The 26,763-nt window shown below is 41.2% G+C and overlaps 1 protein-coding gene across 4 annotated transcripts; it reads right to left on the reverse strand.

Moving 5' to 3' along the window:
• acacb (acetyl-CoA carboxylase beta) lies at positions 1-26,552 on the reverse strand. 4 transcript variants are annotated; one of them, XM_072387992.1, is made up of 54 exons: positions 26,535-26,550; positions 23,523-24,093; positions 19,423-19,552; positions 19,172-19,310; positions 18,913-19,022; positions 18,708-18,789; positions 18,521-18,619; positions 18,330-18,439; positions 18,103-18,213; positions 17,793-18,002; positions 17,531-17,701; positions 17,262-17,423; positions 17,004-17,167; positions 16,549-16,699; positions 16,347-16,450; positions 16,167-16,248; positions 15,938-16,083; positions 15,698-15,848; positions 15,447-15,581; positions 15,197-15,343; positions 14,927-15,115; positions 14,718-14,818; positions 13,723-13,811; positions 13,506-13,630; positions 13,310-13,423; positions 13,034-13,147; positions 12,855-12,944; positions 12,649-12,767; positions 12,077-12,100; positions 9,762-9,902; positions 9,565-9,664; positions 9,378-9,485; positions 9,221-9,277; positions 8,494-8,535; positions 8,187-8,402; positions 7,903-8,058; positions 7,392-7,595; positions 7,111-7,266; positions 6,906-7,028; positions 6,539-6,808; positions 6,348-6,445; positions 5,944-6,064; positions 5,755-5,865; positions 5,448-5,591; positions 5,235-5,355; positions 5,048-5,144; positions 4,851-4,947; positions 4,606-4,741; positions 3,959-4,136; positions 3,735-3,847; positions 3,505-3,659; positions 3,242-3,412; positions 2,831-2,967; positions 1-1,195 (listed from the first exon to the last, which is right to left on the reverse strand). In XM_072387992.1, the coding sequence occupies exons 2-54, from the start codon at positions 24,077-24,079 to the stop codon at positions 1,069-1,071; spliced, it is 7,305 nt and encodes a 2,434-aa protein (XP_072244093.1). In that variant the 5' UTR covers positions 24,080-24,093; positions 26,535-26,550; the 3' UTR covers positions 1-1,068. The 4 variants fall into 4 exon arrangements, with proteins under 4 accessions (XP_072244093.1, XP_072244095.1, XP_072244094.1 ...); XM_072387994.1 differs by lacking the exons at positions 23,523-24,093; positions 26,535-26,550 and adding an exon at positions 21,257-21,619; XM_072387993.1 differs by lacking the exons at positions 12,077-12,100; positions 26,535-26,550 and having other exon boundaries at positions 23,523-24,099.
• Between the last annotated feature and the right edge of the window lie 211 nt (positions 26,553-26,763).

Genomic DNA, 26,763 nt, shown 5'->3' on the forward strand with positions numbered 1-26,763 from the left:
TTTATGATTAAAATCAATTTGTGGTATTTATTAACAAACAGCTCTTGATGATGTTCAAGACAAAGGAAAGAGTTTATATACATTCAAATGAAATGTTACAGCTGATGTTTGATCCAAGTTTAGGCAAATCAAGACATCACTATCATTTGAGGTACCACTTTGGCAAATAATGTCCATTCTTGATGAAACCTGAGTTTTGGGAACTACTGCTTTGTATTGGAGCGATCCAGACAAAAGTTAAATAAATATTTAAACGTTTCACACACAGTGTCACACTGGCTACTATCATTCAGGACATCAGACAAAGCAAATTACAGCAGGAAAACAGACTGAAAGTGGCAATGAGAAAAATTAGCTGGCAACACGTCAACAGTAAATTGATCAAGTCAAACAGTGTTCATAATACTGTTTAGATCATAATACTGATGATAACTGCAATGTGTTTTAGTCAACGCAGAAATCAGATTTCACAGAGTTCCCCATTTTCTGGCACAAGCATCCGTATTCACTGTGGTTTTATTCAAAGGTTTATCAAAGAATTAAGTCATCTGAACTTATTTCTTATGTATTCAAAGACAAATACACATTCTCTGTTATATGTTTAGCTAAACAGAACAGCAAGCACCTAAATATTAAGCCCCTCGTTTTTTTTAAGCTTAATAGATGCCTGCTTCAATATACTGCAATGAGTCCAGTAAGGCAAATTTAATATGGACTCCTGTTGTGTATAAATACAGCAAAGTGAAATGTGCCTCACAGTGATTGTCTGCGGTTCGGAGCAGCAGGCTTCCAAGACTGAACAGTGAAATGGCTTGACTTTAAAAACCACTGTGTGGATTACGACAAACATGGAAAGGCAGTATAGAAAGAGCTGTCTGACAACAATTCTCTTCTTGTGCGTGTACGTTTACAAAAAAAAAATCCAAGATTATGTTCTTTTAGCTCAAATATTCTGCATCTTTCAACACTAAAGCGATTCTGTGCTTCATACCGTTTAACAGTACGATTGATTACAGTCTTTTTTTCTTTTTTTTTCTTTAATAGTAAAACTGGGCAAAGTCCCACAGCTTAACTGGTGTTGGCGCTGTCCATAGTCGCCAGCAGATGCGACAACTTGGCCCTCTGGGAGGGAGTAATGTTCTGGCTCATGTGGATGATGCAGTCCATGGCTACGTCAGGATTGGCTTGCACCAGGCTACACACAAAGAAGAAATCACAAAAAGCACATCAAATGCTGACTTAGAGTATGTTGAGTGGTAAAAAAAATAGAGTAAGTTCTCCACTAAAGTAAAATACAGGTATTCTAAAGCTTGGACCCTATCATTCCACTTTTTAGGGTCTAAATGATTAATAAGTACACATATGTTTAGACTTGGTCCAGTATCAAGTGCGGACACAACAAATGGCCACATATAGGGGGTCTTTTCCTCGGTCCCTCTATTTCAACTGCTGGAAGCAGAGGCTTAAACAGAGTTCCGGGACTTGGTAAGAAGGTAGAACTACTCTGAACTTTTGGGATTGGGCTTACAGAACCTAACACTTCTGATTGTTATTGTTTGTAAGCACAAAATGCAGTAGACAGAAGACAGAGCTCAGACGGAGACAAGAAAGCAGTTAAATCAGAGCATCAAAATGTAAATCTCTGATTTTTTCCACAGTGGTTACACTCCAAGACACAAAACTGCCTGCAACTATGTAGAAATTTCTAACATTAACTGATTATATGTGACTAAAGCCAATGCGCACTTCCTTGTGTTTCTACTGCGAGTGAAATACGGCTGAAAAACCACAGCTAGCACCCCAAGCTCCAGAACGACAATACTGCAGTTGTTACAAGAAAACAGTGAAATCAGAGAGATAAAATGTTAATTTCATATTTTCACAAAGGTTATGCTCTGAAAGACAAATTTAAAAAAAAATCCAAATCCAATAAGAGTGTATATCAAGACTAAATTTTGAGTTAATATAGCTGAGCACTTCCTGGTTTTGCTGTAACTAAGCAAAGCAGCGCCAACACTCCAGCTAATCTACCCAATCTGCCCTGAACCTGCTGCAATACTGTGGACTGTACATGTCGATGATCTTAGTGCAGGGGCAATGTCTTTAAGGTACTTGAATGATGAGCATGATGGTTATGAAATCAAGATGTTATTAGATCAGACTGACAGTCTGTAAATGCTTTAAGCGACTGCGAGTTGACAAACAGTCTTAATGGTGGGATTTTCAGACACATTCACTATCCGACAAAAGCAAAAAAAAGAATATGTGAATAAGAGTAATATCATAGGCTTGCCATTTGCCAACTATATTATCCTCATTAACTCGATTGTAATTTTAAAAATGAACAAATTTGTTTATGTTTAACTGATTTCACAGAAATATGTAAAAAATTGAAACTTTTGGGCACCTCTGTGTGTTTGTGTCCAGTTTAGCATATACACACAGGAGTGATTCAAACCCCAACCACGTTATCTGGGTGTATCAGTCCGGTTTGGAGAAACTCAATTCCATGCAATTTTGGTCGGACTAACATGTTCACTTGCATTCTAAAAGTTTGATTTTAGTCTGACTAACACAATCATTTGTTTTTTCAAGTGTCATGTCAACTTGCTGACAGGCTCAGATTTAACCACACTCTTCCATAGACCTTTACTCATCTCACACAGGGATATTTCCTGTTCAGGATAGAGTTGATAATTTACTAACTCTTCCACCCAGTTATGATCCTGTTTTGTTCAACAATGCATATGGAAACATTTCACCTTCACTGATTCATTATAGATCAAATATGTTATTTGTGGTCCACAAACATTTGTGTGTGTTTACATACCTCCGAATGTGCTTCAAAGTGTTTTCTCTTTTCAGGTACTTAATGTTCTCTCGGATGGCCGATCGGGTGCCATCCTCCTTGGATAAATGCTTCTCGAGCCACTCCACTACTGCTTGGTTATTATCCCAAAGGTAAGCCTTGAAAGGGGACAAACATACCTTTAAATCTCTGATCAGTTCAGTTTTTGACACTGAAATACTCAAGAAGAAAGATTGGCTCCTTATTTGCGATTCACAACCACAAACTGACACAGGATAGCGGTAAAATTAAAGCCCTTGGACTATGTCAAATACATGCCTTCCCTTCAGAATGTTTATAAATGAACATAATATTAGTTTCATTAGCACTTCTTTATGCACAATTTGTATTTTGCTTATTAGTAGAAGCAGTAGCTCTGTTGTCCTCACACACCTTGACTGTTCCTTCGGTTTCAACAAACCATCGCCGCAGCATTGACTGCATGTGTCCATCACTAAGATCCTTGTTGGCCTGCACAATCTCACACTTCACCACCTGCTCCAACAGGAGACGACGCAGACGCCAGTAGAAGAAGGTCCGTGCATTCTTCCAATCCAAGATATCCTGTTAAGAGTATCAAAATAAAACAAGTTTTAAGACCCACTTCCTCTCAAAATCCCATTCTATTCAGTGTCATTCATGCAGGGTACACTCACTGTGATGACCCCTTTCTCTTGCATCCTGCCAGGGGTATCATGGAGGTCCACAAACTGCACTGCCACCTGGTGGTAGATGGGCAACAGGAATTCCTCCCTGGCTTTGAGCTTTGCCTCCAATTCTCTGCCTTGTTTGTCAGACAACTCTGGGGAAGCTAATGGAAACAGAAGAGCTCAAATTCGACTTATTAAGACACAGAACTCTGATCTGAGAGAGAAACAGGCTTTACCAAGCTGCTCAACTAGACTAGTATAGACTGGATCTAGTCTTCTCATGGTCTTCAACAGGTCCTTCCTCCTGAATTTGATCTCTACTGTGCCCTCAGCCTCCAGCACACCACCTCTGAGAAGAAAATGCATGAAAGGAAGCATCAATGACAAATTCATAATCATACATATTTGTTGCTTAGGTTGGAAGCATCACTTAGAAACTACAAGAAACTGTGTAATGTACCTGCTCTCCCTGTCAGCGTAGAGCTCCATACACAGTGGGTTGATGGTAGGATCTATCACTACCCAGGACCCCCCTCTCAGCTCAGCCTGTGGTGGGATGTAAACCAATACTGGCTGGTGGAAACCATGCAGGGCATCCACAATATAGGCCCCAAACTTCAACACCTGGTCATACATATCTGGGAGAAAGAAAATGTGCTATTCTACTGTATAATTACATCATATACCTGTAGAGCCAAGAGTGCAAGTACTTGCTCAGTTATATGTTGTTTTTGTTATTTCATTAGTTCTACTGGTAGACTGAGGAGTGCAACTGTTGCAGATTGGATAAAGAAAAACTCCATGAAAAAGTATGATCATGTAGGTGAAGAGTTAGAATATGAGAAAGGAAGTTCGTAATAAACAAAAGCTAAATGCAGCTGCAGTGACAGTCATGGAGTGCATCACAAATGGTGATACAAAGCATCTGCTGATGAGGAACATGATGATTCGAGTGTCATGTGTCTTTTTCTGGCGTAGTTACCTAAAAGTTTTATATTTTCCAGTTATATTCTTCTATATTGATGTTAACAGTTTGACAGTTTAAACCAGAATTTTTGTTAGACTCAAGTTTGCTGAAGCATTAGGCCTTGAGATAGAAAAGAAAACCTTTCATGCCCCCAGAGAAGCCCCTCCAGTTGGCAAAAACCATGAGAGGCAGATGTTCACGGTCAAAGTCACAAATTGCCTGAGCTGTTTTAAAAGCAGAATCTGGAAACCACACCTGGCCAGCCTGCTGCAGAACCTGACATGAAAAGCAAGGAAAAAAAATCATTTCATTGAAATTACCTTCTGTGCAACTTTCATTAAGAATCATAGCTCACAATATAGAAAATATGTAGAGACAGACTCACTTTGGATTCCGAATCCAGGTTTGCGGGATCTGCAGGGATTGTGACCTCAACTGTGCGAGTTTCAACAGCAATGACCCCAAGAGGGATTCCTCCTAACCTGAATTCATGCAACAGCAATACAACAGTTTTAGTTGTCAATTTGAGTTTAAGTTTGGTCTGCATTTAACCCACTTATGGAGTATTCTGCCCCAATTTACCTCGCTCTACCTACTACCACAGTCTGAGCCCAAGAGCCCATGATCTCCATGAAAGAGCCGTGGTCAAAGAATCCACTCTGCCAGGCACCTTTCACCACTACCAAAACACATGGAACATTTTCTTTACTACTGACACACACAAACACACATAAAAAAAAAGTCTTATAGTTTGGACTGTGCGGCTTACTGGGGTGATGTCTGCCGGCTAGCATCCAGCGGGGGTCATACGGGGCTTTAGTGGGAGTAAATTCTATCTCTCTGTCTACAGGGTCTGTAGTGGCTATAACAGGCACAGGGGAGTGTTTGTTCTGTGGGGACATAAAGGAACTTTCGTCAGTCATCTGAAGAACTGGTGCAGTTACTGAATATTTAGATTTCGACAGCGAGCATTCAGCAGGACCTTTGGCATGTATGAGAGCCACTGCAGAATGGTAAAGACTCCGTCAAAGTCATCGGGCACAGTGGTGTGTGTGACTCCATTATTGTGCATGATCTGAATGCCACCCAGCTGGTTGTTGGAGGTGTAGACTTCCCTGCCCAGAACCTGGACAGAAACAGGAACTTAGATTATGATAAATGTCAAATTCCTTTGAAGCTAAAAAAAATAAAGCTAAAGAAATTCAATTAGTCTCCAAGGTAATTATTGACAGCACTTTAAATCCTACAGGAAAAATTCTGTCATGTTGAAAATAATCACACCAGCAAACCTTGTTAAGAGCTCCTGCTCCAGTCAGGATAATGTGAGAGTTCTCCACCTGGATCACTCGCTGTCCCAAACGAACAAGATAGGCTCCGATTCCGATAGCGCGACATGTCACCTGCAAGAGCATTAAGTGAGAGACCAATAGACTTTACTGTGTTCTGGCTGTCGAGGAGTCAAGATTCCCCATTCTCACCATACTGATTGTAATAATCTCTCCATAGGCCTGAGAAGATTCTCCTGCAATGGTGCCTGAACCTCGCAGGTTCTCAACACCGATACCGTCATCATTCCCGATGATGTCAGTGATGATGTACCTGTGACAAGAGGGTACAATGGTCAACAAATCTTTATTATTCAGTTCAATTCAAGTCAGTTTAGCTCCACTTACACTTTTATACTTCTGACAACACAGTTGTCTGTGGTACAATTTACAACAACTTGTGTCCAACACAATCCCACAGCCACATAACATAATGACAACATAACAGGTAGATATACGGATTTACAAAATTAGGAATTAAAATCAGGAGGAGTGTCATTTACTTAAATTAGCTGATTTTGATGCTTTAATAGAGGCTATTGAGTTGTACGTTGTACCTTGACTCTCCTCCTTCTTCTACATGATGACAGTGAACAGAATTGGAGGAGCTGATACGAGTGTAGTCCTGCGGTGTCAGGTAAAGGTATTTGAATCCCTACAGGATGAAATGGAGGCAAATAAAAAAATAAATGTTTTCATCTAGTATATAAATTGAAAATATGAAAAAAAAAAATGTCTTAACAGTCACCTTATAGGGATCGGTGGGGTCTATCCAGGCGACCTGGAACATGTGTTTGAGCTCTTCGGCGAGTCCAATACGAGCTCCACTGTTGGCTGCAATGTAAATGCGGGGGATGCCCTCTGACCGAGCCAGCTCAGATGCTCTGAGAAACAGCTCATCCTCCTGAGGACCGAAGGAGCCGATCATGTGGGTGATGTCATTACAGATGACTATAATGTCTCTGCCCTCTGGGTACTCTGGAGTCTTCATCTTCATCTTGAAAGCAACAATTCCGACCTGGTGGAGAATGATTATAGTGAGCATTGGTGCCATCACACTGAGAAAGCACAAAAAATGCACCAGTTAAAGTAGAAGTTAAACAAAAGCATCCTACGTTATTGTCTCCAGGCAGGCGGTTCAGCTGCACAAGTCGGCCTTCTTGGTCCAGGACGAGCTCAGTGCACATCAGCACATCTTTTGGACATTTGTCACCGAGACCCCACAGCTTGACTAATGCCTTGAAAAAGAGTTTCAGTGAGGTCAGACAACATAGGGGCAACAAATAAAGACGTGAATGTAGTTCAATGAGTCAGCAGTACCTGTCTGAACATCTCAGGGAAGTCATACACATATGTAGTGCCCAGAGTTTGAGCCTGGAAGCGTTTGGCCTGCAGCAGGTCTTTGGTTACATAGGGAGTGTTGATCAGCATGCCATGCAAAAGTCCCTGCTTGTCTCCATATGACTGAAACATGATCTGCAAAGGCAAAAACCAGGAGCTGAATTTAGTCAACCATGAAACACACAGAAAAATCTGTTAGAATTCAACACCTGTTTCAGTTTATATTTATTTACATAAACTGCTCAGTCCACTGTCCTAACCTGTCTCGAACTTGGGTCTGTGACTTCTTTATACAGGCTGATGTCCAAATAATAGCCAGATTCATTAGTAAGAAACAGGCGGATAGGAATGGCATTCCCAGTTGGTGTCAGACGAATGTTGATCTTCAGTTCAGCTTGCAGAACCCGCAGCTTCCAAAGACGACTGCCGTAACGCATGACCATGGACCGGACTGACTCCTCTATCTGATGGCCCCAACATCAGGAAGTGGCCCCGAGGTTCATAGAAAATAAGATACAAAAAGCACTACATGGATGCATTTGAATGTAAAGTACAGGTAAGAGAGAAGGTTAAGATGTCATGAGATATGAAAAGCAGCTAAGCATTTAAGGAATCACACCTTAGAAATATCAGAAAAGGCAAAAATACAGTATGAAGTTTAAGTAGACATAATACATAACATAACAAGAGCCACTGTTATTTTGCATACAACATGTAGGGTTAAACATTTGTAGTGATGAATGATTGTCTAAGAATCTGCAGCACACTGACTTTAGAGGGGTCCATGATGACAGTGGGGACGAAGTTGAGGAAAATGTGATTACAGTCTGTGCGGACACTGGTGTTACTGAAGGCCACCTCCAGTTCATCCATAGCTTCCAACAACAGACGTTCTCCTTCATTTTGAAGGTATTCAAAAGAAGCTTCCTGATTAGGAACAGATAACATGTAAAACATCACCATTTGGCATCCTGAAATCCAGCAACAAGCAAGCAAACATCCAAAATATGACAATGTAAATTACAAAGTTTCCGGTTTGATTTCTTTCTTTTAACCTTAGTGATGAGATCTGAATGGCGGATAATTGCTCGAATGAAGAAGCGGTAGTCCGTAACTTCAGCTCCCTCCTGGACGCGAGCGGCTCCCAGGTAGAGGTGCATCTTGTGGTTGGCACATGGGACAGCTGTCAGATCAAAGTTCCTCATTCGATTGAGCTCCAGCTGAAACGCTAGAGCTGGTTCCAGATTTCGGTAAATACGATCCTCCTGGAACTGTGGAGAAGCATAGATTGGGGTTAAGCATCTCTTTAGTCGGCCACATCTTGGCTCTTTTACAGCGGGGTTAGGGTGAACCAAAGCTTACCCCATCCCGAGCTCTGAAGGTGAAGAACTTGGGAAATTCTCTCTGTTTGAATGACAAAGCAAAGCATAATAATCAGATAGCTTTGGCGTTCCTAGAGTAATAATATACTTTAGAGTACTAGAGAAGGTGGCACCAGTGAGTATTTTGTTTTGATAGTTTAGTTGCTGCTAACTAACTGGAATAATTTCAGAACAGCTGGAAACTGGGAGGCCTTAAAGGAACAGAAACTGCAAAATGAGAACTTGTTTCTGAGCCACTGAGATCACTGGGGCCGAAGAGCAGAACAGGGACTAACGTTACCCTCAACAGACCAGTAAAGAGTCCATTTATGTGATGAGAGACACAATGAAGAGACCGCTAGATGATACCGAAAACTTCTAGCACATACCAGCAACTGAACTATCATCTTAAAATATATAAACTGTACTGGTAGCACCTTTACCCGGAAATTTAAGTGAACTGGTATTACCTTTTGCTAATAAATTAAATAACTGCACAGCATTCCTGTGAAAGGAGTATATGATTGTGTTTTTTTGACGTTTGTTCATAAATTAGATTTTAAATGTTGGCAATGTTGAAAGCTGGCAGGATAACAAATGTGTTAGAATGGCCATATCGAAAAAATTTAAACATCAAATTTAATTATTTCCCTCTTGGTATTCATGAATACCATTTTCGTGCTTTCACAAATGGGATATTCAGGTTCATTAAAAAAATAAATAATTACCTTCTGTGCAATCAAAAATGTGATCCTCCTTATTCCATACTCAAAAAGGATGACTTTCTGTAAACAGAAATCAAAAGAAACAGTTATACAGTATATTTATAAAAAAAAAATCCTAAATACATAACAATAATGTGTTAGCTTAGACGTGCGAGCTGACCTTTGACTGAGCGAATGCAGTGAAAGCTTTGACCAAGGCATCATCGTCTCCTGTGTCTGCTGTTTTTATGGACACATTAATGATGTGGATCGGGTTCTCCCTGGTGTTCTGTAGAGGATGAAAGAGAAATTGGTGGCTACAGGTTCACTGATGAAAACAGACACATTTTTCCCAACTGCAGCCCCACCTTTACGATCTCTTCTTCATAGAAACTTGAGCAGGACTCTACAAACGAAGCCCTCTCCAAGACCGGTTCTGCAAAACTCGACAGAACTTCATCGAAATCCCTGAAAAAGAAATCCAATAAAATAAGACATCTCCTTCTGACTTTGATCTAGATTAAGCACATTTGCCATAACTAAATAGGGGAGAGAGAAAATTGACCTTCTGAAGTCGTCAAAACACTGGAAAGCCACCATGGCTCCCATGCGCTGGCAGGGTGGAGACAAGGCCCCATCCATGAAGAGCTCACTGCTCTGCCGCCTCATCTTAGACTGACCTGATCCACTGATGGGCACTGGAAGCCTGAAAAAGACACAGGATTACTGAATGCACGCTTAAAGACGAACGGCTTCTACCAAATGAGCAACAAATGTGTAAAGATTTGTACAGAGAAGAAACAAAGCAAGTCTGGATTTTCTCATCTGTGTAACGAAGAACAATAAAACACTTCATGTCCAGTTCTAATAACATTGACAGGAGAGGAACCACAAAGTCATCGTTATGCAAGTCTCAGTCATTGACAATAAAGTCCCCATTCAAGTTTAGTCCAGGGCTAATATGCAATGCTTCGCCCAGCTGATGCAATCTGCCATCTGAGAACTTCTGTCAATTCAGGCAAGACACCGCAGGCAAATATTTTTTCGATGAATCTTTAATGAATAATAGTCTGTCATTTGTCCAGTCTACTTCAGTGCTACTGAGGAACTGTGTACTGTAAGTGCAGTGTTAGGTTTCAGGCAGTCAGATAAGTGGTGGTTAAGTTATATAAGTTATTGGTGCATTAAGTTATTGAAAATGGCTCAACAAGTCCACATCAACCATAAAGTGACACTGAAAATATGGCTTCACACATCAACCCATGACATTGCTTTACTGACTTTGATAAATCAGTGCAAAGGCTAGATGAGTGTTGCTTTTTTTCTTTGCTGCACGTGATCCCCCATGAAACAGGTTAGAGAGGTGGTGTTTGTGCTGCTTCTGCTTTTCATCTGCATATTTAAACAAGCTTTTTTTTAAATGCCATACAAAATGTCCATAAATAATCAGTTAGCACAGTTTCAAATGTGATCAACAAAATATAAAATATAGTTAAAAGAAAATAAGAACTTTGATAACTTGGATAGTTTAAACCTTGATGCAGCAGCAAACCAAAGATTTGGTGGTGTTTGGATGTTCTTACCACAGCATGCAGTCTCTTCCACTGCGGGCCTCGCATTTCCTGTTTAGTTTACACTTGCGAGGCCGGCATGACACACATGTTTGAACACAAAACGCACGTCTTTTGTGGTGAGCAAAGCTTTAGCTTTTCCACCACTGAATAGCGCACCTTCCTCAGTTCCCTCCCACAAAGAAACGGACACAATCTGAGTCTGAACTGCTCGGTTTTATCCAAGATAGACAGAGACTTATGAGCTGTTGGGAAGATGTCGTGTTTGTCTATGACTGTGTTTGTTTTGGTCTGAGTTGTTGATAGTTCTAACAAAATGTACTTTTTCCTCTCATTCCCATGAGCCTGAAATCTCCACTTTATCAGTGCCTTCCTCTACAAAGTGTTCCAGTTTTATTCCCACCCACATTCTGACAATATATACAGAGATATTTTTTTTTTTTTTAAACACATCATTTAGAACTCGATTACTTAAACATTAAATTCCACAAAAATAGGTCAAAAGTATTTATTTTTTTATATCAGTGACATTATTTTCTAAATAATGGAGAGATAACATGTTATTTCCAAAAAAAAACCTCCATAAGAACTTTGTTTTCCAACGTGTCAACAAAAATTAGGAATATGGCTTCATCCATTATATATTAATGCTCAAAAAAGGGATGCAAAAATGCCAGGAAAGTTTTCTTAATCCGATCTGTCAGGTGGATTTAGTGGATCCTGTGTATAATTCCTAGTTCCACACTTTTGGGTATATATAGTTTCATGTTTGGATACCAAATCTCATATTCTAACCTAGTTACTGGTCACTGGTATTAAAGTCCAAGATTCACGACTAAAGTCTGTGTCAAGTCCAAGTCGAGTCCCCACCAGGCAGATAAGACAGATGTCGTATGTTGAAATGAAATTGATTAATGTTATTATTGTTTTACAGAACTGATTCTTACAAGATCTGATAGAGATTTGCAAATCAAGCAGATACATCTGATGCTGGAGAATACAAGCATTCCATTGGGTGGCAATCAACTGAAATCTCAGGCTTTATGTTTTTAAGAGGAACACAAAATAACAAGAACGTGTACCTCTCAAAAAGCTCGGAAATATGTCAGGCTACATGTAGAGAGAAGCGACAACAGAACAACTGGAGAAGCTCAGCTTATAAAGTCAACAAGAGAGGACTTGTTAGACTAGCCTTGAAACAACTGTATAGGAACAGGAGGAAAAAGCGACACGGTGCATCCAGCATGCATTGTTGAGAAACATACAGACGAGGAAGAGCTTTGGCTTATTGGGAGGAGCTTTACTCTACCTGTTCAGAGTAGGGCTGCTCCCTCTGAAATAAAATGATTCGACAGGTGAAAATGAGCAGTAGGTGATCAAAGTGTACCACCACCTTTGTGCATCATGATTAGATTCAAGCAAGCACTTAACTAGAACATGTGCACATTCACATTAATAATAAGTTGGAAAAAAAAAAATCCCACACTGCATCAAAAGTTAGCCATAAGCAGTTACAGCATCAGTTTAAAGGCCACTCTCCACGTGTACCACTGAGCACGGCTTCAATATTTACAGGTTTATCTTTACTGACATGACACTGACAGCATCATAAAGGTGACTATGGAGGGCAGAAAGACACATTATATTGGTATGGCCTGGATTTCTTTACAAACTGCAGCAAAGTGAGCCATTTTTCCTCTGAGATTTTGTTTAATGAATCCCTTGATAAGTGGAAGTCCACTCTGCCATCAACACAAGTGAAAGGTAGAAAGAGGCACTATATCTGTTCAAATTTGGAAGCAGCAGTCTCTCAATCATAACTCAAGAGAAAAAAAACAAGGTGACATTGAAGTGTGGTTCTGTCGGAGGCAAACCTGCTACCTGTTTGGATGTGATGACGGCAACATAAACTGGAAGTCTACTGCGCAGGTGCCATCAAGCAGCTGGTGATGCTGAATGCTATTCAGCTCATAGGCAATGTAAGCTCTGCGAACATACACCTGGAAGTCAGGACAGACGGTATTATCACTATATTCAGAAATAGAAAACAAATCAAGAGAGATATAGTTGAACCTCACTAAACATACCTCCAAGGCAGCCATGCATACGACTTGATTGGAGTGATAGAAGAAGTTGGGCAAAACGTCAAAAATGGAGGTTTCTGAGAGAATTAGTTTCTGCGCAAAATAAAAAAAAAAAAGATGTATTTAATATTTAAGTTGCTACAAAGAGATCGTTGCGATAACTTTCTCCACACAACACCTGCCTTCAAGTTCTCTGGGCAGAACTGGTGGCCGTACATGTCAATGGCAGAGAGAAAGATGGACTCCACCTGGTTGTGTCTCAGTTCATATGATGGTAAATGTGAGGCAATCAAAACCTATGAGACAATTACAAACATCATATCAATTTAAAGAGACAGTGCAACGTCATTTGAAAGTAAACTATTGAAAAATAATTAAAACGTTTAATATCGTGTTTCTTTATACTGTGCTAAAACTACAGAAAAACCTATCTTTAACTGAGATGCAGGCAGTCTTACCTGTCGGGCTCTCAAGGCCACCTTTGAGTTCTCCATCTTGTTCAGCTCTGTGAGTTCATTCAGGATAGTCATGAGCTCATCTGCCAGGGTGGGATCACGTCCACACAGTTGGTCCTACACAAAGTCAAAAACAAAACACTGTGGGAGTATGTTGATCACAAGGACCAGGTATAGGAAGGCTGAGGATATGTCTTACAATCAGCATTGTGACCAGGATGTTCTTCTTGGACACCTGGGCGTGAGAGAAGATGTAGTCGAGCACAGGGCTCATGTCAGGCTTGTGCTGCTCTCTCAGGTGGATGACACACTTATCATAGTGAGCTGTTTTGGAGAGAAACTGTTTTTCAGCTGGGCTCCAGTCACTATATGGGAAATGTGACATTTGAGGGAGGTGGGGAAAGAATTCACGTTACCTTGTTGAAACTGCATCTCTACCTGCAGGTAGCGCTTCAGCAGATCAAGAACCACAGATTTCATGTAGCCACGGATTCCACTGCGGTATCTGAACAAAAAACAAGTCAAATCCAACAACAATTGCAATACTATTACCACTCATGCATGTTAGAGATGCTTCAAAGGTTCAATTCTGGGATGACACAGATGTTTAAAGCAGCCTTTTGTTTGTTGGCCTGTTGATGACTTAGCCTCAGGGTACAACAGTCAGTGATTTTGGGTTTTCGAATAGCCAACAGATACCTGGATTAAGGATACCTGGGTCAAGACCTCCTGCTCCATTGCGGTCATTGTTTGGAATTATGTGGAATTGGGAAACATCGCAGTCTGTCAGCGAACAAAGCAATAAAACTTGGATAAAATGCCAAATGTTTCATGCACTGTAACACGAATAAACACACCCACACCTCCACCACTTTGCAGGAAGCTGCTGCATCAGTAGATTTCATGTGAAACGTGTGTGTGTGTGTGTGTGTGTGTGTAATGGCGATTTGAATTCTCAATTTTTTTTAACTTTCTCGCCGCCACATGCCGTTATCGGCTGATGTTTACACACCCTCACCCACAGGCTGTAGCCCAGAAATAATATGCACTCCACAAAATATGAAGAAACAAGGGCAAAGGGCTACATATCTGCAGATAAACACACCTGTACCAGAAAGTCTCCCCGAGAGTACCACAGAGATTAGTTAAGCAGGAGTGTATATGTCATTTTTTAGAAATACATTGTACTGTATGCCTTTTAAACATGTCAGCCTTCTGTCATTTGTCATTTATAGACAAAGCCAATTAGCCCACACAACATTTAGCAAGCAAGACATTGATGCGACACCATAAATAAACATAAGGCTTATCTGCAGGTGAATGTCTTCATATAGTAAATAAGTACATACCAATAATACATGTTTAAAATGCTGTGCAATCTGCATCTGACAAAGAAATTTAAGGAATTAACCTCTGCACTAACTGCACGATACTCTGAGTGTTCATGAAGAAGACCTCCCGATCAGCCTTCCTCTGTAACGTTGCTGCATGGCTGTCTAAAATGTTTGCAATCTGAAACAAAAAAAAAAAACGATAATCACATTAAACTGGCAAGAGTGATTCTTTATGTTTAAAGAACTTGCTCTGAGACACAGCATGTTGTTGTTGCACAGCTTTTACCCTTTGGCTGGGGAACTGGCAGAGGACAGACGTGATGTTGCTTGCATACTGAGCCATAACTTTACGGATATCTTTCTCAACACTCGGTGGAATACGACTCGCCACGCTGGTCATGATCTCCTGGAGTTCAAGCAGCGGCAACGAGGGATCCCTTAGAGTTTTCATCAGGGTGGCCACCCATTCTTTTAGCTGCAGAAAGAGAGGTACAAACTCAAATAAGCTCAGATAATCAGTGATATTTCTTGTTGTGGTAAATTGACTAATCTGTACCTTGCTGCTAAAGTAGGGCTCTTCAAGGCAGTACCCATCCATCACTTTAACAAGATTTTCGAGCACACTGTGGAACACCTGGTGAAGCTTCTCCCCGACCATTGGCAGTGGTTGCTGGGGCGGCAGTGTGGCTGTGTTGAGTTCCACCTATAATAAAAAGCAAAATGGAAAAAAAAACAGCTAAAACTGTCTCATCTAACACTTTTAAGCCATTTCTGTATTTAATATAAACACTGTTAAAGTAACCTACCCTGTGTATACTGCTGGGGTCATCCAGGTCTATATGTGCTACCACACAGCCAGGCAGCAGAACTGCCCCCGGCCTCTTGACAAAGTGTATACAACCAGACTGCTGCACAGTCAGAGTCATAACCATCTTCATCACCTGTACCCACAATCAAATTACACCATCAAATCAAATTACAGGAAAACACCAGTGAACACAACAAGCACAATGTAATCAGAGGCAATGTTATTTTGATCATTATCTATAAAAGTTACCTCAATTTCTGCATAAGTGTCTCCTGCGACAATATGACCACCATCCTCAACCACATACTGCAGCAGTTTGCCAGCAGAGGGCGACCTTAGCACCGTGGGATCCGTCTCCTTCTCGAACACACAAGTCTTGTTGCCAACAGTAATGCGGTAGCTACAAGGTAAAATAACACTAATAATTGGTACACCCAAAATCAGATGGGCAAACTGATTAATCTGGATCTTGCATAACTGAACCCTTACCTGTCTACCTCCTCCTTCATGTAGGTGGTGTGGCTGCTCCCATCGTAGCACAGCAGGAGGCCGCCGTCACTCAACCGGTGGACGTCTATTTCAATGTTGGAGCCATTCATCATGACAACATAAGTTGTTGGGGATTGCCGAGCCACCTGCAGGTAAAATTACTTGTAATTTATTGATTAAAACAAGGCGGGAAGTTGGGGAAAACAAGGAGCAGGAATGGAACAAATACCTTCAGACAGAATTTGACTCCTTCATATATCAGGTCCACACTGACACAGTTGAGAAGACTGGCTGCAGGTAGCACCTGGCCTCTACAGATGCAGAGCATAGCGTTTGTAAAAGTCAATAATATGAACACAAAGTAAGAGATACAGTAATACACCATTAAAAATTAAATGTATCTACTGGCCTTTCCAGTGAATGGAGGTAGTCCGACATGCTCTTTCTGAAGCTGGCATCAGCAACATGCAAAGCCCCACAGACGATTCCCAACATGGTGTCTGGTCTCTCTGCCTGCAGCAGGAGCAAATATCAAAGAAACTACACTCAAATTCAGCTACAGGGCACCTGGCAGAGAAATTAGTTATGGCATATATTCTTCAGTCTCTGACCTGCACTTTCTCTGCAATGAGATGATCCAACCAGCCGGTGTCAATGTCACTGTTTCTGAAACTTTCCGTCTCTAGTAATTTAATGAGGTATTCAACAGTTGTCCTGAAATCACCTCTAATGGACAGCTCCTTCATAGCCACCACCATGTTCCTGAAAACACAGCACACATAACACCTAATGAAGATGTACCCAAGCAGAGATTATATTTTGTCCTGGTTTAACCTTATATAGATTATTTTGGTAATTGCTTAAGGATGCTGTAATCTTTTCCTCTAAGATTTTTTTTAAACAAGCAGCAGGACGTAGCATTTTTCCATTTGTTTTATTGCATCGCGGGCTAGATATTGCGTTGTTGGCTGTTGTGTCACAGCCATCAAAACAACAGGAAACATTCATTGCTAAAGATCAGTTTTCAAGGCATCATTTAAAAAAAAAAACAACAACAGAGGCTTACGAAATGGCCTCTTCACGGTTCTCTCCCCATGAGAAACAGTGTCCAAACTGGGAATCTGCAAATTCATGGAGACCTCCAGTCGCCCCCACACTGAAATAACCCCAGACGTTTTTACTGCTGCGGAAGTTCAGCTCCTGCACGGTGCCAGAGCTGGGCTTGAACCCCTGTGAGAGAGCGCAAGGATGACAAGTAAGCGGTGAAAATCAAAACTGTGACACAGACTGTTGTGTTTTTTGTGCTGATAGAATACACTTGTACCTCATCAGGATTCTCACTGGTGATCCGAGCAGCTATGACGTGTCCTCTTGGACATGGAATGCAGTCTGGAGTCTCAAAGTTGATCATGGTGTCTCCCCATGGACTTTCTCCATAAAGCAATCGTATGTCTTTAATTCTATGAAGGGGGATGCCCATTGCAATCTATCAGATGAAACGGTGAGTTAAAACCCTCGGAGTCATCGTGCAAGAGTCACTCATTATGTTGTCGCCATGCAATTACACTTCAGAGTCCAGAGACTGAGGTCTACCTGAAGTTGGGCAGCTGGTAGGTTTACATCTCCAATCATCTCTGTACATGGATGTTCCACCTGCAAGCGAGGATTCAGCTCCAGGAAGTGAAAGCTTCCGTCTTCTGAGTAGAGGTACTCCACAGTGCCTGCACTGACGTAGCCCACCATCTTGGCCATTCGAACAGCATACTAGGTGGGAGAGAAAGATTAAACCAATTCGGTCTCAACAAGGGCAGAACCTTTGCAGGTGAAATAAAAACATGCTCCGAAGAAAATTCACCTGCTCCATTTGCTCAAGTGTTGAAGGAGCAGCTACGGTGGCAGGAGCCTCCTCTATGATCTTCTGGTGCCTTCTCTGGATGGAGCAGTCTCGTCCAAACAGAGAGATAGCATTTCCATACTCATCAGCCAGTATCTGCACCTCAAGATGCCTTGCATGCTGAGCCAGTTGCATGATGAAGATGGGTGATCCGGGTACCTCTGTCTGAACCTGCACTCAGAACACACATGAGAGTTGCATCAAAGTGTAAGACGTGGGAGCTCGATTACAAAAGAAATAAGGCACTAGTTTATTAAATGTAATGACTAACCTGTCTGAAAAAACTTGGAAATTCCTCTGAATTTTCAACCTTCCTGATACCTTTTCCACCTCCACCCTCAGAGGCCTTGATAACAACCGGATAACCAATTTGCTCAGCTCCCTGACAAGAAACAACATATGTGATATGATTTAGGAGAAGATAACTAGTGGATGAGAGCAAAAAAAAAAGAAGCAAATGTGTTGATGTTAATATGAAGACTTGCATAATATTCTTACTGCGAGACCATCATCTACATCATGAACACAGCCCTTTTTATACACTTCTGGAGGAACACTGATTAATTTGGCCCGTCTTTGGTCCTCTTCAGCCCACTCCATTCTCAGACCTGGAACACAAGGACACCTCAGATAAGCACATAATTACCATATGATTGAGACAATACCAGTGTAGACAGCTGATGAATAACCTGATCCACTCCATGGCAGTGTGGGAATGTCAGCACTCTGGGCCACAATGGAAGAAGCCACCTTATCTCCTAAAGCCCACATGGCTTTACTGGATGGCCCTGGGAGAGAAAGCAGTCTCTGCTTGAAAATGACGCGTGACTAGCCAAATGAACGCAATGCAAAATGCTGTTTTCAAACAGTTTTTACCCAAGAATGATATCCCTGCTTTGTTCAGGAGTTCAGGCAGTTTAGGGTTCTCAGACGCATGGCCCCAACCAGCCCACACACCCTGTACAGAGTAACACACATGTAGTTGTGTATGAACACTTGTGCCTGTCGTTCATCAAAAAGGAAAAAAAAAGGATGAAATGTTTTCTTGAGGCAGGCAGAGCAGATGAACTGTGAAACGTACCTGCACCGGGATTCTTTTAGCGATGTCTACTATCAGCTCTACGTTGGCATAGTTGTTATTGTTGGTGCCACCAGGCACAGGCACATAATGGTCGGCCATTTTAATGTATTCTAGAGAGGGTACCAGAGTAACATATATCAGGATCCATGATCAAACAGCTGACTCACAGCTTCCAGAGATTTTCTCTCACGTTATCTAAGATAAGTTAACTATGACGACTAATGAGAGATAGAAAAAAAAAGATCTAATTCTCAATGACCTGCATTAGCTTTCAAGTCTTCAGGGGTTACCATGACCACAAAGCGGATGGTCCTCTCATTGCGAAACATTTCATAGGACCAGCGGCGGATGGAGCGCATACATTTGACTGCAGCAATGCCATTATTAGCTATCAGCACCTGTAACAGTAACAGAAACCCTTGGATTAGCCTCATCAAAAAGATAAAGAATGTAAACGGCTCCGGTATCATGAAAACAAACACTGAAAAAGTCAAGGACAGTCATTCTTACTTTTTCTATTACACGGTTGCCACCAAATCGTGTGATAAACTCGGCAGGAGAAGCCACCGTGAAGTCCCTCTGGTCCATCTTTCTGTGTTCACGTCCTTTTTTCACCAAGTGATGACCAGACATGCTAGACCTGGAGATGAAAAGCTCATCGTCAGACATCTTGCCCAATAATCCCACTCAACATCACCTGGGTATTTAGGTGCAATAACCACTGAATAATCCAGTAAACAGCACATTTCATGTGATTCTCCACAATGTTAGACCAAAACAGACTAAACAGAGTCAGATCACAATGGTTTTCTAAAAGCACACGGAAAAACATCCACTTAACAGTGTCAATCAGAGCTTGTGCACAGACCATATGACAGCAACAGGTGTATTACAACTGCACTGGAAATAAAAAATAAAAAAAACAGGTCAAAGTTCAATCTCCAACAGACAAACATACTTTTGAGCCACCCCTTCATTTCTGACCTTATCCTCAACTACCCTTACAAGCAGGTCTTTGCTGCACAATAACAACAAACTACGATAATTTACTCCTGTTGTGATGCATTCATGAAACCCTGCCTTTATTCCAATTTCTAGCTGCTCCAGGAGACTGCACATGTGTGGCTGTTCAACTGAATAAGAATTATGACAAGAACCAGTGATGAACTTGTTTCTTAAACTGAGGTTACTTTCCACTGTGTGGAAGTAGCCGTAATGACCTGCAGCTTTAATTTAGAAAAAAGGAAAAGATCTTTAAGTCTGGAAAAAAAAAAACTGAGATAATAATGCTTAGAAAGCACAAATAGCTTTTTCCTAAATCAAACTTCTAGATATTAAACGAAAGTCAGATCAATCAATAAATCTGACCGCTGTCAATCAGTTCATCTGGATGTATGAGCAGGTATTATTATCTCTAACTCTAATAAAAAAGCAGCTTAAACTGTTTGCAAGTTACAAATACGTGGATCATCTCAATGTGTTCCGTTTCAGGGTAAATGCTTAACAATTAACTGTCTACTGACAAATACATTGTCTGGTTTAAAATTACAGCACAACAGCTGAATACCACAAGTATTACAAAACACTGACCAAGACCGAAACAGACATGGGGACCCTTCCGTGTTTGGTAATACAATCTGAAGACTGCTAAAAACATTTCATCATTTCAAGTACATACCATTATTATCATAAACTGGCTCCTGCCCTGTTTCCTTACAGCATCTGTGCCAGTTTCCTGTCATACAAACTCTGTCCCATCTTAGGACGGAGAAACACCTGCATCAGTGTGCATTACTGTAAAGGTGGAGTGCAGATATGCCTGGCTTTCAGTGAACTTTAACTCTTGCACTGTACAGTTCTAGTCGTGTGTCACCCACTGTTCGGTGTTTCTCCAGGGCAAGAGGCATGGGCAGGCGGGGTTTCATTTGAACAGGCGCATGCTTTATTGAACAATTAGTAACTAATCATAGTCACGATTTGGGGATTTTAAGAAAAACCACTTGAGCGAAAGCCTGGTAGCGCGCATTACTGTGCCGCTTCACGACCCACGCCACACCTCAAAGGGACTCTGGTTCTGTTTTACACAGCCTTCCTCTAAAAGTTGGAAGTTGTTGGTGTTTTTGTAAACGTCCTTAACGCATATCTAAAGCTACGCCGAGCTGCGCCCCAAACTGAACGGTGCGGCCAAGCGAGCGCTGCTTCCTGCTCGCAAACACATCACACAGCGTCTGTTATCTGTCACCATTTCTGTTGCTGTAACCTGAAGCTAATTGTCCACGTACCACTGTACGGCTATCAGTGTCAAAGTGCAAAGAGCGACATCAAGCCTCTTTCTAGGACTCACCGTTGGAGATATGGGAATAAGTTCCTTCCCTCCATGATGCAACCTACAGCATTATGCAAGACTCCTTAGTAGAAAAAAAACGGGTTTAAAGATCTAAGACCATAACAAAGAGTTCTGTACATAGTGCTTCCTCAAGGGTGTCTGCCTCCACCCTTTCCCCCTCCCACATGTGCAGCAGAATATCCACAGATCCTCTGAGACAGATCGCTGGCTGCTCTCAGCGAGTATAAACAGAGCAGGGCACCGACACGAAATACTTCTCTCCATGCAGCCAAAATGGGGTCGTAAATCTGGTCGTAATATAACACCACGTCTGACTAGGCGACAACATTTCAAACTACGCTGAAATGTGGAGGAAAAACCTTCAGATCGGATCAGGTAGAACGTGGGACTTTTTGAAAAGTATCTTGGGGAAATAGATGTCTTAATCTGCTGCGCATGGCTTTAAGAAATAAAGAAATACAAACATCCGCTCGGATGATTTCCTATTTATATAGGCATGGATACAATCTGAACATTAGTTTGGTTAGTCAGTGAGTGAACTGAGGTCACACAAATCTTGTGTTGCCTTTATTTAACGTGGATCGTTAACCACTAATCAGGTAATAAACTGATATTCAGGATGGAGAAATTAGTACGTTTAATTGTTTTGAACTTGAGTGCGAGTTGGGTCAAACGCAAGTTAATTCAAAGTAAAAAGACATATATTTTAGTAACAATTATGCTACTTATCTAACACCAGGCTACAGTCATTTTTACAACTTTGGTAACAATGACAGAGAATACAAAACATCTGGTCCGAAAAGTGAAAGTGAGGCATACACCGAAGTGCCTTCTAGCCTATGACCAGCAGGGGGCGACTCTTCTAGCTGCAAAAATAAGTCCAACTCTGTAGCAACAGTAAGAATGCAGGGGTCAAGTTATCAAAGTAGTAAGAGAGATACTGGCATGATTTAAATCTTGAGTTGGGACAATAGATGCTTTTGAGCTCTTGGAACTATTTTGTATTATCAAAGAAAGTACCTGACGGTTATGATGAAGGTATCTGTGTTTGTAGGGAGAATGTTGGGCTCTCCAAACACTTGGGAACTGTATGGAGACTGCTCTACATGACCTAAGTGTATCGTGACTCCAGACAAACAAAATACCTCAAACTCACTATTATGAAGAAAAATGGTCAAAGTCAAAGAAAATGTCTGCTGATGATTGACAATAAGCAAAAACATTGATGATCAATACATATGCGTGTCAATATGATCAAGTTCAACATTTGATATGTGCTGTCTGTGCCGTCTTAACTTAATTTGGACTGTGAATTACTTTAAAATAAACACATTCTGTATTACATTTAATACAAAGCCGGACGCTTGTGGAAACTGTGTTGAGCCCTTAGTTTTGACTCAAACTTGTAGATTGTTTTCTCGGCTTTTTAAAAAACAAAAATCTTAGACTTTCTGTATTTACAACCAGATCTGTGACTGCAAACCAAACATTTAACTGTAAAGCTTGCAAGTCTTTTTTTTTAAGCATCCAAACTTTGGAAATGATTTGAGCAATTTCTCTTTCGTTCACAAAGTCTGATAGACAGCTCCAATACCTCTGACACCCTTTAAGATCCATACGCTAAACTACATTTCTGAACCATCTGTAACAAACTTCTCAACGTGAAAAGGCTGAAACAATCACACGCACCCCTGAAAAAATCCTTTGAACTAAAAAGAAAAATTCTTACCTTTTTCCCTTTCATGAATCCCACAGGCAAACATAGCCATCTGAATAAGCTGATCCAATAAGCAAGTCAAGCTACGTGCACTAAGCAACTCTGTTCCTCCATCACTTGAAATTATATCCCGTCTGCGCATTTGAAAAAAAACTTTCAAGACTGTAACTTAAAATCTGTTGTGGTGTTCACTGTTTGTGACCCGAGTCATGTCAGCAGCAGTGTTCAAAGTCACTGGTTGAAAGTCTTGTTCCAATAATAGAGCCGAGATGTTTGGCAGTTTGACAATAACGCCGCTCAGTGCGGTCAGGTGATAACTCACAGCACGATTCCACTCACTAGATACATGACTGCAAATTTTAGACCAGGTTAACACTCCATCAGACTGCTATACTGTCATATTACTCCCTCAGGCTAGTATTTGGCTGAGTGAGAAGCTTTCATTCTTCAAAGGCTTTGCATCTTTGTGAGGTCACATGACTGCGAAGACAACGGGTCTGACCTCAGAGAGTGGACATTAAACAGACTTACTGTAAATAGACTTACTTGATAACTGAAGATCTGGGCGGTGGCGCTGCAGAGGGCGCCTGCTCTGTGGAAGGTTTAAGGGCAGAAACCGATGACTGAGAGACACCACTCGGAGGTTTCGTGACCAGACTTTCGTCATCTGAGGAATAATCTTCTGATGCTCCGAGAATGAACTTGAGGCGCCTCCTCGCCTCAGGCCCCGAGCTCAACATGGGTGCTTTGGTTCTGTAGGATTTCTGCTCAGTCTTTGGCAGCAATGGCTGCTCTGAATTTACCTCAGAGGAGGCCTGCGGAGGATCAGACTCCACTGTTTTGACTGCAAGACCCACACACTCACCATTGGCCAGAAGATTGTTATGCCCTTTGTGTGCTGAGGTTGAAGTAACTGTTGACAGGGAATGTTTGTCTGCTTGAGGAGGGGTGTGTTCAGCGGATATGTCCTCCCCATCTGCAGGGGGATCACAGTCAGATGGAGATTCCTCTCCTTTCAAAGGCATCGCTACTGTCTTCGTATTACTTCTCCAGAGTGTCACTAATATCCACAGGATCAATCCCAAAGCTGCAAACTGGAGCATTTGCAGACATCTTCCTTAGACTGCAACGAGAACATGGTGAACATTAGCATTCATACAACAGATGGCATTGACACCCTAAAAGGAATGACTCATCGACTCTTAACCGAACAAAAACATACTTTGAGTAAAAATAGCCAGATACAGAGGCAAACAAACGCTTCAACACACAAGTCACAAATAAAAAAAATAAGACCTGATGACGGGTTTCTATAGAATTTCAGCAAAGAAAATAGAAAAGCGTTTTTTGGCAGCTTGTCAACACTTTTTGTTTTTGCTTCAGGGTTTTTCAACCATTCCCTCTACAAAAGGCCTCCAACTCTGTGAGGTTTTTTGGGCTTCCCCTTCATCAGTGAAATGTTTTCCCGTGACTACGGCACAAGTTCAAAGCCGGCAGTGTTCTTCTTCAGAGACTGCACACTGTATTTCAAACACACCAGTCCACAGAAGAAAATCCTTCAGCGTGTCTACATGTCTGCTTACAGGCTGTTGTTTACGATGCAGCTTTCCCCCCTGATGACTCTTCCTACAAATATGTGGACCAAAATGGACAGATCAAATGGTCCAACAAATCTCCCTGAAGCTCTTTCGGATTCAAACTGAGGTAGCGAGAGCCTTGTTGTTGTTCCAGGCCTCTCACCTCGACCTCCATTGTTCCCTTTCTTTATCATTTTACAGCATTAGGAAACAGCTGCCTTCGCTATCTTCATACGGCCCTCTCTTTGGGAGAATGAGCCGTTTCTGTTGTGCCAGAACGCTGTTTCAAGAAGCCAATTACTCTTGACAGCTCGAATAAGGGATAAGGAGTCGGAGTGCTTATAGTTTGTAAAATTGACATCAGCTGACTTTCCTGCTGATGAGCGTGAGTGATCTTTTATTTCATGTGTTCCCTCTACTGCACAGAAACAGACTTTGCCAAGTGCCCAAACTTTTGCATGCCACTTTAAAAACTAGCCCGGTTTGTTTAATCTGAAGTAGAGTCAACAGATGAGTTTTTGATCCGTCGTTTAAGTTTGATTTTTCAGACATTAGTTTGTTGCAGCTTTGGTTCGAAACACGGACAGAATGCATCGGCTTCCTGACATTTTAAGTAAGGCGATAAATGCTTTGAATGAGAATATAATTATCATTAAACAATTTTTAAAATATAAAACAATTCTTACGCTGTGCTAATTGTTTGATTTGAGACCATTTAAAAGCTACGTCGTACATCACAAAACATCATTAAAGGTTCTACACAGGCCGTTTCTCACTCAGAATTCTTTAATGCCAAAAAAAGTTTAAAAAAATCTTCTTCTTTTTCCTCTTAATCATGTATTAATCGTGTATAGACAGAATCATTCAAACGATAGTAGCGTCTTTGTAACTTTCTTTACTGTTTTAAGAGGTTTCTGTGAGAAGAGCGAGGTCAAAAGCCCTCTAAGCATACAAATATTTTGGTTCATTTGAGACAGAAAACAGGTCAGAATCTCATAAGCGTTCGATTTGTTTCTTCTTTATGATAAGTAAATATCTGCAGCCATAAATGCCAGCAGGACCTAGTAGGATACATTCCCAGGCTAGTGTCCAGTAAACAGGCTGCATGCAACAGCTGACATCAGAGCTAAGTGTGGCTTCTAGATATGGACTAAAGGTCAACACCGAGGGAGAGAAGGAAGGGGGAAACATTTGGAGGTACCCAAACACAGAAACTAAAATGGAAAATATATATCCACGTGCACACATCTGTATTTCTTGTGCCAGACATGGACTGAATTACAAATTAAAAACAAGGATTTGTTAACATGCCATCCATGTGGAGGAGGCACACAAGGTGGCATTTGTCCTCTGGAGTCACTTGGAGCCATCGCTTTTCACAAGCACTCAATCCGAGAGGATTTCTTTACAAAAGCAGCTTTAACTTTTCCTTTTAAGTGTAATACTTTTCTTTTCTTTTTAAAGTCATGAATATATGCAGTGTTTGATACCCCTGACTACAATTAAAAGTCGATGATATGACAATAAAATACATAAAATGAGTGCACGGAGCTGATGACTTGAGATCCGTGCTGACCTCAACCGACAGCCAAACCTACACCTAATGTCACACACTGAAGTGGCTCATCAGCTGAAACTGACGTGAATTCACCAGTTAACAAAACAGGAACTTAAAGTACTCCCCCCCTCTGAGATGTGGTCACAGTGAAATCAGTCCTGCAGCAAACATGTCGTTTACGCTGTACCCTACATTAAAAAAAGAGCAGCTTTTCTCGTTTCTAATGTTATGTGGAGCCAGAGAGTTGGTTAACTGACATGGGATTTTATAACTCTACACAACTTATTTTGAATTGAAAAACATTCTTATCTACTTATTTGTCGTGCGAGGAAATAAAAGTGTTATCATTCAGAGAGCATCGCTGGTAAGGACTGTTTAAAAATGCCCAAGCCAGCTGCAGCAACAAATGTCAAAGCCACCTACCACCACCAGTACAGCAACTGTCATCCTCTCAGCGCCGTTCAACATCTCCGTCTACTGGCTGAGATAGTAAACATAACCATGGAGGAGGGAGGAGGGTTCCAAGCTCCTCCCAGGAACCAGAAACTCCAAAGATCGTCTGTTAAAAAGACGTTTAACTCCCTCGCTCTATAACTTTATGTTTTCTGTCGGTGAGAGTATCGTAATTTGCGTCACATCTTTCTCCAAAATG

This window comes from Leuresthes tenuis, unplaced genomic scaffold (assembly GCF_036924035.1).
Source record: "Leuresthes tenuis unplaced genomic scaffold, fLeuTen1.0.hap1 SCAF_6, whole genome shotgun sequence".
NCBI classification, from domain to species: Eukaryota; Metazoa; Chordata; class Actinopteri; order Atheriniformes; family Atherinopsidae; genus Leuresthes; species Leuresthes tenuis.

Bases quoted from the DNA above. Each gene is read 5' to 3' on its own strand.
- acacb (XM_072387992.1), bottom strand. From the start codon at position 24,079: ATGCTCCAGTTTGCAGCTTTGGGATTGATCCTGTGGATATTAGTGACA. The intron at 18,620-18,707 runs GTAAAAACTGTT...TTTCTCTCCCAG, and splicing joins AGCAGGGATATCATTCTTGG to GGCCATCCAGTAAAGCCATG. The intron at 18,003-18,102 runs GTTAGTCATTAC...TTCTGAGTGCAG, and splicing joins TTCCAAGTTTTTTCAGACAG to GTTCAGACAGAGGTACCCGG.